Source organism: Haliotis asinina, chromosome 3 (genome assembly GCF_037392515.1).
Source record: "Haliotis asinina isolate JCU_RB_2024 chromosome 3, JCU_Hal_asi_v2, whole genome shotgun sequence".
Taxonomy (NCBI): Eukaryota; Metazoa; Mollusca; class Gastropoda; order Lepetellida; family Haliotidae; genus Haliotis; species Haliotis asinina.
The window spans coordinates 81,874,654-81,888,939 of NC_090282.1; the positions used below are offsets into that span (position 1 = coordinate 81,874,654).

General features: G+C 36.8%; 1 protein-coding gene across 1 annotated transcript in view; it reads left to right on the forward strand.

Annotated features, from left to right (window-relative positions):
- The window catches only part of LOC137278581 (RNA polymerase II elongation factor ELL-like), a 30,507-nt gene that overhangs the window by 909 nt on the left and 15,312 nt on the right, over window positions 1-14,286 (forward strand). The window contains exon 2 of the mRNA XM_067811041.1: window positions 12,298-12,345. Coding sequence (XP_067667142.1) covers window positions 12,298-12,345 — 48 coding nt within the window. The remainder of the gene's footprint in view (window positions 1-12,297; window positions 12,346-14,286) is intronic.

Here is a 14,286-nt window from a genome sequence, read left to right on the forward strand (position 1 = left end):
GCTGTTATGTTTACCAAGGTTACAGTGGTTAGCAATGTTAGGATATAACAATTTGTCTGGATTTACTAAATTAAGTAAATTATAGTTAGACAGATTTCCACATTTCTGATGGAATGGCTAATCTATGTGTGGTTAAGTCTTGTACATAATACAGAATAGTCAGATAAGAGTGTTCTTTGTGTAGTGATCCAGAATGTGCCAAAAGTGTTCCTATAACCTGAACTTGTATGCTTTCAGTATGGCTCAGTTTTAATATGTGAACCAGTTTTTGCTGATCTCAATTTGGAAAAGATGGATTTTTACCAGTTTTAGAGCTCAAATGGAGCTTATTTTGAAACAAGCGATATCACTCCTTAGTATAATCAGATCACTTTCTTCAAGGGTAATGCCAGTGAGTATGGTATTTAGTGAGCAGTGAATATTCATCAGTTAATGAATGACATGTAACAGATTTCTCAGAATTTTTTTTTTATCTTGACATATTATTCACTTCATAATAGTCATGTTTTTTAGGTACGCTTAATCTTTTACGTATCGAGAAACATTTTGTCTGTATATACTTTGTGAAGAAGGTTTTGCATGGTTTATTTTTTAAAAAACAATTGAGCAGGACTGTATTTAATTTTTTTGTATATATAACAACACAACGTTTTAGATCAAATTACTTTATCAAATTACTTTCAGAAAGTGGTAGAAACTAAGTCATTTACCATGTTGAAGTCACTGGTTCTCAGTGAAACGTATACAGGAAAACCTAATTATGCTCACCTTGAAAACTGATTGTTTAAGGGGCATGTAGTTGCTACTGGATTTGCACCAGTTTCCAGCGCTGTGTATTATAATTTTATGAAATTTGGTAGCTGCTTTGAGTAGTGATGTTTTGAGGCTAAACTTTTTACTACATGAAAATGTATCATGTGTATGTAGTGAAAGGTGTGTCAACAGAGAGCGTATTACCAAAGGTCAGTGAGCAGTATTCCACATGTTTCAGTGAGGACAGTGCAGTGATGTCAAGGTGAACACTGACTGAAGTTGACCTGTAGCAGCTGTGCTTAGTAATATGATTTTGCCATGCACAGCTATAAAGTTTCTTGTCAGAATAACAGCCACATTGTACAACTGAATGGTTGAATAGCAGTAATAAACTACTGTCATTATCTGAGCAGGGATGGAGTGTGCACATGCATGATTCATATGTGAAAATTAATCATGTGTATTGTCAGTTCTATAATTTCATTGCTGACATTTTCAGTTAAGGGCATTTTACAAATAAGGCAGTTTGTGTAGTCTCACAGCATGTTTGATAAAGGATAATAATTAATCCCATGTATTTGTCGTAATAGATGCAGCATATAATTTGAGACAGTGTTTCATAGAGGACGCATTTCTGAAGCTTGATATAGTTTTAGAATGTAATGGATACCTTCAAAGTCCAGAGAATGGTTCTACAAAGTCATCATAGCTCTGAGAAGAGTCTAACTCATGTATCTTATCATTCACTCCAGACATATGTAGCATGATGGAATGGGGTGCAGAATACATCATACTGATATCATATGGCTTGGATGACCTGATGTAATGATGATTTGGTTTCGATTGATTTGTATGGGGAAATCCTGTTCTGATTCAGTGAAATTTAGATCAATACTCCCATGTGTGATGTAACAGTGGTCAGTTTAGTGTAGAGTTATGGGTTGCAATTGAATGTCAAACAAATGTTTAGGTTTCTTATGCATATGGTATAGGAAACAGTGGTTGTTTACGTCAGCGTGGTCATTTTTCTCATTTAATAAAGTATTTAATTTGGTACACCATCGTTTTTGCATTTTAAAGCATTGTTACAGATGCAGTAGCTTTTGTGAGCATATATAGAGAATCTCACCAAAGTGTCTACTGATATCAAATATATCAAAATGAGTTGATAAAGTAACATATATCTGAGGCGTGCTGAGGATATTTTTACCTTTTTCAACGGGTGTTGATATAATTGATATCAGTAGACATGAGGATGAGATCCTATTTATCATCCAAAATCATTCTTCATTAGTTTTTAATGAAAAATGTACATCTCTGAACACAGCAGTGACATTAGATTCGCAGTGCAATCATTTTATAGCATTGTGACAGCGTTGGCTCAAGAGAGGGTTATGGATTGTTTTGACTCATCAAATTCAGTGAGGACCCCCTCTATTTTACATCTGCCCATCTATTTAATATAGGAGGAGGTCCAGAAACATTATTTTTATCAATTTGGACCCACTCAAAATTTCACCCAAATCTAACAGATTGTGACGTTAAGTTCATGACATTATTGCAATGTTAGGGCATTGTGCAAAATCTACTGCCAATGTTATATCTCCCTAGGAGATATCGTCTGATCTCACACATCCGATATCTCCTGTGGAACACAGTTTTGGATGATAAAGAGCAAGCTTGTCATAAGAAGCCACTAATGGGATCAGGTGTTCAGATTAAGTATTGATGGATGTTTGCTTCCTGATTAAGTAGGTCAGTGCTCATGATATCCATCTCTGGGATGTTATTCACAGACCACTGGAATATTGCTAAGTGTGGCATGGAATAGGAACCACAAATTGTGGCAAGGTATCCAATATGTACATTTAGTGGTTCACTATGTTGTTTTGACCATTTTAGTTCTTAAATGTAAATCATGACTTATCCTTAACCTTGACTGCTCAGTGAGGCCCTATTTGTGTTGTGTTTCATACCTCGAATTCTATTCATACTGTTTTTCTTTAGAATCTTCAGGGTATCTTCATTCTTGGTTGTTCCTAAGGAGGTGTGGAAATCTGAATATATATACACAGTAGTATGATGTTGACATTTTCAAAGCCTTACAAATGTAGTGCTCATAATTCCTTTGTAACAGTGCAAGTGATATCTTATAGTGAAGATTACTGTAAATATTTCAATATTTAGAACATCCACACACTAAAGCATGTTGAAGGAAGTGTATTGAATCTGGGATGAAGCATGATCCATCAATGAATTGAGGTGTGTTGATGTATATTTGCCATGTCCACCTTGTATGAAATATTTGGCATGATGTACATTTGTTTGAACTGAATGACAGCTTTATCTGTTGGTCTACTGAGGGTAAAACCTTTGGCTTTGTGAAAATTCCTAGTTTCAGAATGGTGTGTATGACATGAGCTACATGTGTGAGACACCTTTGTCTCAATGTACACACATTTGTATACAAACTTCAGTTGGTTACTACTGGTGCTGTAGTTGTTTCTATCAACATGAGCGTTGATATATACTGGTTTTTACATGTAATGATGGTGTATTGGTGAACATTGTGTGTTGACCAGTTCAACAATTGGGGTGCAGGGATTTACCTTGACACACAAACATGGGCTGCCAGAGAATACCAATTATATAGGTTTTAGGGGTGGTGGAACCATGTAGAGAATTGGATGTTTTGTTAATTTCTTCAGGGCCTGTAATGAATCATTGATCATGTGGACTGGTGAATGAAATGATTGGCATAACTGCTCTGAAAGAAACAGTTAAACACTTTGCAAAGTCATTAATGGTACAATAAATGATGTGCATCCCCCAGGACATAGTCTATATCTTCTGTATCTATTTAGTAAAACAATACACCTACACTCTGCATTTTTGCATACTTGGCGCACAAGTTCCAAAAACGGTCAAGTGTGTGAGCTTTGTTGTCTCCTTTTGTGTAAGTTGCCTTTCTGAGATGCCAATAAGGAAAGTTCTGTTTTGTGGTTATCAGGTGATGCTTAACAAATAGGCCTTCCTCCATGTGAAAGCCGAAGCATGAATCAGTGGCATTGTAGTGCTGCAGATGGTTCAGCTGCATTTACCACTACAGTCATATTAAGACAAGAGCCGCTGCTGAAAGCTTCAGTGTTCTCTGTTGGTGTTCGTTTTCAGTAGTGGCTAAAATTAGAATGCAGATCTAGGTCATGTTATGATTTGGGTTGATGTTTACCTCTAGGGGTTGTTATGTATCAGAGGGACATGTAAGTGTATTGTTGTCATCATCATTATCAGGATCCAGATAATCATGGCTGATGTTACAGATTACTTGAAACTGTAAGAAACACTTTGAGACTGGTGTATGGTAGTGTATTGTGTTGTCTTGTGTGCTCTTTCATCACCATTTAAGACAGTGTAATCGGTACACACACACTTGCTTTTGTTGTTCAAACAGTATTTTTTATTCCAAAGTTGCTTCAGAACATATGTATACTACCCATCAAAGTTTAGACTCACTTAAATCACTCACTATATGATACACATATACATGTGGTTACATCGAAGATGAATTTCTCGTCTTACCTTGGGGGAACAAACTTGTAAACCTTATGCTGATGAATTGGATAAGATCATGCATCAAATTGCTAAAAAGCATGTGCCAATGTCTTGCATACGAACAGCTGAATTTTGTGTAAGCTTTTTGCAAGAATTCACCAATTTTCATCGTCTTTTATCATTTGTTGAACTTATGACAATAATCTTTTCAATGTTTTACAATGCATAAATTCTTGTGTAGACAGTACCTTGAAATGGGTAATATTTTGCAAAATCTAGTTTAGAAAAGTTGACTGAAGTAAGTGGATATATTTACCACTTTTGATGGATAGTATGTTTATTGATCATTCCTGTGTGTTCATCACCGAAATTTAGGAAAGTCCTTAATCCAGTCTAAGGTCACAATGATTTAGATATTACAGATTTAAAATTGCACCCTGTGATTCAGTGATAGTTTTTATGCTGTATGTGACATCTATGAAAAACAACAACACAGGATTGGAATTTTCTGATTGATGGCTGTGTTATTGTCATTGATTTAACCTGTTAACCTATGATATACTGGTTGTATTTGTACTGTTGATGTACAACAAGCCTCTGAAAGACCCATTTCACTTAACGTTTGACATAGACCTCAGGCTGAGTTTGCCATGGGAGATATCATTCAAGTACTTCCCCACAGGTGTATGTCATTACACCCCTACCTCCATTGCTTCTGGGGCTGGGAGTCACTTAATGAGGTAATGAGAATTAGACAGCCATGTTAATAAGGTGAAGTGCATGTCGCTGTGTACACATGGCCTGTCTGTCTCTACCATGACGTGACAGTACCACTCACATGTTTTCACATGCATTGGTACATGGTGTGCAGTAAGCTGATTGTCAGAGGTTTGTTGTCATATTACCACTCTTGATGAAATACTGTTGTGGTTTATCTTTGTGTTTCTGGTATTTAAAGAAGAGTCTTTTGGGTTATTTAGAAGTTGGATATATTTATTATTAGTAATATGAATGGGATACAAGTTCTTGAGACATCAGAATGCTTGCTTTGCACATGGTTCTTCAAAATCACCCCTACCTCAAAACACTCCCTAAGTTGTCATCCATAATATTCTTTGTCAATGTTTGTATGTGGAAGGATGTAGTCATCACATATTGCTTACATTTAAACAAATAGTACATGACATCGAGGAATGCAACAGATTTCCTAATATTTGAGACTAATATTATTCAAAGTGGGCAACAAAACTGTTTTATGTAAAACAGTTAAAAGGGGGAAAAACTTTGTTAATGATTTGATAAACCTCAAATACAAATTTTATACACATGAAGAATTGGAGGATGTTTTTGACATTAAAATAAGTAGCCTTTGATATCAAAGCGTAAAATCAGCTGTTGAAGCATGTATTTGGAAACATCATGTTTCACGATTAACCCTTTCTCCCCATCTCCAATAATGCCATTCAATGTATCCAAACTTGGCAATAATGGCAAGGGTAATTGATATTGTTATCTTTCCTTTTTGAACCAAGTTCAGAAATGTCATATGTTATAAAATGAGGGAGAGCATTTTTGAAAGAAAGAATGATAATGCAATGATGACAACAATATACTTGATGGGAAACAGATGATCCAAAGCTAGCAATCCCTAATGCTTATAGATAAAGATACTACATAGTACAAATAAGATTTTGCGTAAAATGTGGCCATGTTAAAGAAATATGGAGTGATTTGATTGAATTAACTCAGAAAATAGGTTGCTTGTATTTCAAGGAAATAATAATAGTTTATTCAATGTCTTGTCAAACACTCGATCATTCATGTCATATAATTGGGTCTAGAATCTTTTGATATTTATTAAGTTAATGATACATGTAAATCATATCATGAATACTAGTAGCTTCAGCCGGTCATCTGTATCCATGCTAGTACACTTTAACAAATGTGTGAAGAACATGAAGTTGACAGCAGTTGTATGTGTGTGATTATCTGTTTCTAAAATGCCCATGTTATACATGGAAATAGAATAAAAACAATTGGTGCCCTTTAAAATATTCCATTTGTTGGCATGGCCATTATCAAACTACTTTGTATGATGGTGTAGATAGCAATTGAGTTTGATATGATGATGTGTAACAGCCAATGGTGTTCCCAGTGGTATGATGAGTTTAGAGGGGCTGGAAGGGGTGGAGGAGTTGATGTTAGCAAGGCATAGCATGCTATTGAATTCCCCTTGTTGATAGGTCCTGGTAATGAGATTCATTTAATGACCTTACCAGGCACAGGGTGAAGTATGACTGTAGCTGACAATCAGTCATACAAGAGTAGTGATGCTTGAGGAAATCCCCATGGTGCAAGCTAGCATCGGGTAAAGTTGTGCAGTGTTGTGTAACAGTCGTGATAGAACAAGAAGGTTGAATCTTGTTACTTCTGGAAAGTCCCCAAATAGCCTGCATTATAACCTCATAAACAACCTGTAGCCATGTAGAGGTGCTGTACCTGTGTAACTGTCTGAAGGTGTTAGGGTGAAGTTGTTTATGGCTGTTGCTTGTAAATCGCTTTATGTTCATAAGCAGATACCATTTTAAATCAGTTTGGTTGTTGTCTTCTCATGTTTGTAATAGTACATCACACATGGATGGCCCAGTGTTTAGAAGGATGACTTTCAAGAAACGTGCATGCCATTGAAACATTACTGTTAGCAAGGTACTTATAGCTCTGGACTAAATTATGTTTAACAACAGTTAGTGTTGCCAAGATAAGGAATGAATGTGCTCGTAAATGTACCACATATGAACTGAGACAACAGACATTTCAGTTCTAAACAATGAACAAGGAAATGGACAACTTCAACCTTCCTTGTCTGCTGCAGATGTTGATTCAATACTTTCATGGCCATTGTTAACCGAACCATGTGGAAGCTACAAATATTGAGCGATATGAAAACCTGTAAATGTAGATTGTATATTTACAAGAGTGGATTCAAGGTGCACAGTTGATGCCTGTCAAAATGTTTGTGTAAGTAGTATATGTGAACATTGTGTGTTATATGTTGTGCAGTGTGATTGATGTGATTGTTGTGGGAATATTACTTGTTACTGGTAGTTGTTTGTTTAATTCAAATCCATCCCAGATCAATGTTATAGGGAGATAAATATTTGTCTTTTGATGAAGGCTTGAAAATTTCTACTGAAAGTTCTTATTCCCGTGTTGAACGTTTAAATTCACCCTCATTCTTATGGAAATATAAACCACAGCTGCAGCTAGAAGACAATTTTTGTTTGTACCATTGGCTAAAAAGGCAATTGAAAACTCTTTACTTGTCAGAGTAACATGATAAACAGAGCAGAAGTCATTTACCATTTAGTGCTTGGGCTCCAGTGCCTCCTCCACTGACTCCGTGCCACCGTAATCAACAATGAACAGCTGTCACTCTAAGGGCAATTGTATTTCAATGAAAAGTCAGTTGCTTTAGGATCAATAGAAAGATTTTATAATTTTGTTATTGTTTTCATTCAGAAATGAGACTGTGATGTCAGTCATGTTAAAAGAGAAATAATCTGAGGTTGCTGTAGCACACATGTTGATATTGCTGAGAGTCTTTACAGAGAAATGGATTTGCTCACTTCTTTGTTTCCACTGTTTGTTTCAATTGGTATAGCTGGTAAATTATTTATTTGGTGGAGACAGGTAAAATCTCAGATAGACTGTTTTTTCCCTCATAATATGTAGTTATTTCGAAAGAAAGGCCATTGTCAAAAATGAGCTGGGAACAAGTTGGATATGATTAAGGGGCTCTACCTATGTAGCTTGTGGCTGTCTTGTTTGCCTTCTACTGACTAATGCCTTCTTGCATTTTACTGACAATATTTTATTACTGAATATTGTTATTATTGACCATGTTCAAAGGCCTTGATATGTAGTATGGAGTAAATACATAAAAAATATGTATACATGTTTTTTATTACAACAAAATTTGCTTCATGCTTTGATTGTGTTTGCTTCATTCTTCGTATATGAATCATCAGTTTCATGCAGTATGACTTCCTGAAAAATTCCTGACAGTCACGATGAAAGTGTTCGGTTGTGGTATGACTTGAAGTTGGGAGTGTGTCTTGTGAACTAGTCTTGAGGCATCCCTGTCATCCCTGGCCACAGTGGTCACTCTTTTCATGATCTACAGCTCAGGTCAGGGATTATATCTGCCTCTGCTATCTTTAAAATGTGAATATGTTGCTCGTTGAATGATGTTTCTCTGTCACACCTGTATTCTAGATAATTTGGAAGCTTTACTAGGTGAATTACCATGCAGAAGCATGAAGAATAAGGCAGGATGTCAACATAATTTGTTGATTCAACCTAGTATGTGTAGAAAGCATTTTCTTTCAAAGTCAGATTTGGCTCCACTTGTTTTGAATGAATATGTAGTTTTGGTTGAAATGCATTATCGGTATTGTCTTATGTGCAACTAGACTGCAAGGTTAAACAAGCCCAGCTTTGGCTTTTGTACAACACAGTGTGACTGGCTGGGGCACAGTTGGCTTCTTGTCAGAATAAACACATGACAGAACGGCTGCCTGCCTTCAAATGCCCCACATTCCACTTGGTGTAAGTGTATGCACCCTCTTCCCTTTGGCCCAGTGTTCCCCCATTTTATCCTCTACATTCCTGTTGACCTGTCCCTTCACCCTCAGTGACCTGTCGCTCATTACATTGCCCACACCTGCTCATCATCTTATATTGCCAACACTTGCCCATCTTCTTACATTGCCCATTCCTTCCCATCTCCTTACATTGCCCACACCTGTCCTTTTCCTTACATCAGCTAATGAAACCGCTTGATTTGATCCTAGAATTTTTAAAGACTGCAAATGAAAACAGAGAAAGAGCTGAAATCATTGACCTTAATGAAAACTAGAAACCAGGCACCAATGGTGGTGCTAGTACATCAACAGATTTATGATACCTATCATATATTAAAAGCCATGTTTATTATTCTGCCTATCTACTTACATTGTCTGTACCTGTTTCCATCCACATATTGACTACACTGGCCTCTGTCTATCCATATATTGACTACACTGGCCTGTCTATCCATATATTGCTCATACTGGTCTTTTTCTATCCATATGTTGCCCACACTGGCCTCTGTCTATTCATTTATTGCTCACTCTGGCCTGTCTCTGTCTATATATTGTACACACGGGCTTGTCTCTATCCACTAGTTACCCATACTGGCTTCTGTTTATCCATATACTGCCCACACTAGCTCATCTCTATCCACATAATGTTCTCACTTGCCTCTGTCTATCCACATATTGCTCAAACTGGTTTCTGTCTGTCAATATATTGCCCATACTGGCCTCTGTCTATCCATATATTGCCCACGCTTGCCTGTCTCTATCCATATATTGCCCACACTTTCCTCTCTCTGTTGATATATTGCCCACACTTTCCTCTCTCTGTTGATATATTGCCCACACTTTCCTTTGTCTATCCATATATTGTTCACACTGGGCCTTCCTGTCTCTATGCCTTCCTGGCTGGTCCTGCTTCACACATATTTTATCCATATTTGGTCAGCAGTTGTGACTGTTTATAATGCATATTAGGTGAGATTTTCAAGTGTGTGTTAAGTAAAACCAACTGTCAGTGTAAACAAGGATCATGCATGTTGTCAGCTGTTGGTTAATGGTATCAGTTTCAAGTATGGAAGAGAACACTAATTAGCTCCTGTGCAGTATAGAAGGAACTTGATTTATTATATACATCTATACATGTTGTTCAAAACTTAAGATTTTACACATACACCAGTTTTCAGTGTTTGTTTTTTTCAGTGTGAGACAGTTACAAATTTCATATTTGCTACAACTGTCAATTTGAAACAGCAGTAGTACTAGTGGTAATTGATCAGTAATTGGAAAACATTTACAGATTTTCATACTTGTTAGATATATTTTGCAAGCTATCTTTTATTTGCTGTGTAGTCACCGTTGTATCTAGAAATACACAAGTGACTGAATTATTTTGAATGTGTTTACACTTTGTTTCTTTTGCAAAAATGTGCTATTAATTTAAAGGTATGAACATGTGGAAGGTCAGTTTGTAATTGAATTGATCGTTTGCTGTATGAGCCCAGGATATGCGTTCTGTTCTGAACGGATATGAGGTAGAGTATATTATAAATGTCAGTACCTGTGTCATAAACACATTGAGTAGAGAAGGCTGTTGTAAACACTGTTCCTCTGGCTGCCAGTGTTGTGCAACTTTGTGCTGCACCAGATTACCTGTCACATGGGTGAGAGAGCCAGGTCGGTCAGGAACTGACCCAGGTCACGTCACACAGCAGCGGTTAACCCTTCACATGAGCGAGATAGTGGATTGTTGGTAATACCAAGGCTGTACTGAGAGACAGCTGCATAAATTTACATACTGTATGGTGGCTGCGCTTTGTAATACTGCTTCTGTCTTTGTGATGTATCATACCCATCAACTTTGTACACTGTACTTAAATTTCTCAGTGTTTACATTCAAGAACATTATTCTTTGTGTTAGATGGGTTAATATCTGGGGAGTATATTTAAGAAAACAACAACAGTATTGTAGATTTCCAAGGTTGTTTCCAAGATGTGACAAAAGGGGTGTTTGCACTTTGATAGCCTTGTTCGAATGTGTGAAGCTGTGACTCAATGTGGCTTGTTGACATCAGTCTTTTACTTGATTTACGTGTGTGAAGTTTATTTCTAAAAACAAATAACCCATGCAACAACAGTGAAACCTGTCTGCTGAAAGTGATGTAGCATAGTTACATTAACCAGTTTATGGCATGTTGATAACAGAATTGCCTGTCTACAATATGAATATAAGCAACAATGTATGTTGTTTACTGTAGATACAGTCAGTGTATTTAAGTATGACCAGCCTTCTCAAACTCCCACCCCTAAATGTGTCACATGATCAGTCCTACCAGTTTTTCCTTGACATTTTCCTAGCTGTCGGGTGTCTGAAAATCACTTCTTAAAGTGTACAGATATTGCATTCAAGTTGTATTATTACCTGTGTATGTTTTGTACAATGGTTGTTTCTTATTCCTGATAAGATCATGCCACATGGTCCCTTTTGATATATTTTGAAAATGGTTGTGTATTTGAATTTCATCATCAATAGATAATGTATGCTTGGTTCAGAACTGTATTTTTATTAGTTAGTTGGTCCGTGTAAGTTCTGAGTTGGCTGTTGTTGCCAAACGATGTGGAAGAAGGAAAACATGTGCAAAGGGTCAACCGGCAAGCTTGATTGATCCATGAGGCAGTTGTAAGCATTTGATTGTGCTAACTGTTGGTGTGGCAATGTTTTTGTTTAGCAATATGCTAATATCTCATCTAACTGATGCTAGACCTTTTCTGGAAGCTAGTTTTGGGTGATATTTATCTTGTATGGCAGTAGAGAGCGTTAGAGTTGACCTACTAAACTGAGGTTGAATTCCTTGACCAGCAAAATGTATTTTCAATAACTGATGACTTCTACTGCAGTCTGATTTACAAATCAACCTTGCAGACTAAATATTGTCTCATTGTTACTGATTTCTGAAGTTTTGGATACTTTGGACACAGAACATTCAAGCATAATAAATCGATCTCAGGGGTCATTGCATTCTGACCTTTTACCCTTGCCGTTTTTCACCTGGGGCACGTTATGCATTTGTCATTTTGATAAATGAAGACCATGTCCCATCTTAGCTGCCAAGACATTCTAGGCAATAAGAATCTTTCAGAATCAGAATCTCATAGGAAATGTCAGCAGATGTCATACAATATTTCTTCAACCAGACGGATGGAGAAAGTGTCAAACATTGCCAAAGGATTTGAGTGAGGGTTATATATTGGTGAAGTTTGATGTCAGCTGGTTTTTTAACTTTTCTGTATACATTTTGTTCCCTTAAGATGTATAGATGCTGTTTCAGTAAGTACATTTTTGTTTGATCCTTTTCAGCATGGTACCAACAGAAGGCCTACAATACAGCTTGATGGGAACCAAGGGGTGAGTAATCTACATTGGATATGTGACACTCAGTAGGAAGCCATATTGTGCCCAGGCCAACAAACAGCTATCCATGGGGTAGTGGGTTGTATGTGCTGATGAGAATAACTTGTCTGGTCAGTTATATTTCTGTTACTGAAACTGATATTTGTGTGTCAGTAGCATTGAAACTGTCATTTTTCCTTCCTACCAGACTTGTACAGGTTGTGAGCACAATAGTTTCTTGTGAGTATCAGTGCCCCTCACTGGCAGCGCTAGACACAAGAGGTCCTAAGGGCCCTATGCTTTTTAGACAGTGAACAAGTGAACAAGTGAACAAGTGAACATTGCCACTTGCAGCAGTACTCAAGCTATATAATAGCATCCTGAAAGCAACTGATTCCAGATCTAATAGAAATGAGTGATTATCCATGCCATTGTCGTACTCGTAGAGTGACCCAAAGTCAGCGAGGCCACAGCACTTGATCCCTAATTTCTTTACCTGTACAAAAAGCATGACATATATGGTGATTCATGGAGCTTCTCCTGACAGCTGACTATGGACTGAATGACAGTGCTGTGTAAACCAACAGCATGTTGTTATTCTCGCTGTCTGTTTACCTAGGCCATAATATTCAGCTGACAGGTAACTTGTTATGCAGGTATCAACCTGGCTGAAAATGTAGATAATACAAAAAATAAACCCCAAATTCTATCAAAATCTATTCTTTAAGAACTCCATGTAATTATTAGAATTGGTGAGTAATTGTCTTCCACAACCTTGAATTACGTACACTGTGTATAGAGAATGTGAACATGTGAACATTGAGAAGACTTTGTTGATAATGTGATAAAGTCTTTTGACCATGATTACCTTGTGTTATTCTGGAGATAAAGGCAAGGTGTATGTTTCTCCTTCCTGTTAAGACAAATCAGATGTAGAGCTTGCTTTTGATAAAACCTGATCAAGATCGTCTGAGTTCCAGTGAAATTTTCTTGTCTTTTGAGGGGTTTACTGCAAACAGTTGAAATATTGCTATAAGATTTCAAACTAGAAGTATTTACTGAAGCCAGAATAAAAGTAAACAGTTCTTGTTGCTGGGTCAGTGTTGTCATGATTTTCAAAGAAATGCGTGTGTTTCAGGTGATTGTTGACGGTTTCATTTGTTACTGTTGTTGAAGCTAAAACAACATTGACTGTATAACATACTGGTATGTCAAATCTGTATTCTGGACATCTGCCAGTTGTCGCCACCTCTTCAAAGTTATTTCTGAAATGTTTGAAATATTTGTAAAAACTATGAGCAAATGCACTTGTTTTGTCTGTGTAAAAAATTGAGTTGATTTCCAGTGTACAGCTGGGAGGGTGAAATAACTGGACCCTCCTGTCATGTTGTACCAGTTAGCTTCATTGTTTAGACACCAGTTCATCCTGAGCATCTCTTTAGATATTCAACTAACATATTCCATGATCGCTGGTATTGCATTCACATATTCAGTTCTCTATTATGTGTAAACATGTTTTCATCAGTTTGGTGTAGGCTAATGAATGCAAACCAATACTCGCAGAACGAAGTACACATGTTTATAAATAACAGTATTTACTTTGCATTAACTTTGTTTGGGTGATGTGTACATGCAAAAAAAACCAAACAAGCGCTACATTTAGTTGTAAATTTGCATTTTGGGGAAGAAGTGACATATTGCAAGGAATTACCTGACTGATATCTGGATCATCTCATTCCTGGATTTTTGTGCTCTTTCAATTTTTTCTTGCAATTATTTTGTACAAAGAGTCATTTAGATACCAGTGAATCGTTTTTAATAAAAATATTGTTCTTCAAATTAAAATGAGCAGAATTGTTTATCTGAATGAAGTCTTAGTGACTTGTTGGCTGTAACTGGGTGTTGTTGATAATTGGTCCTTGACGATAAGTGATTGCTTGCCAGGCGTGGTATGCC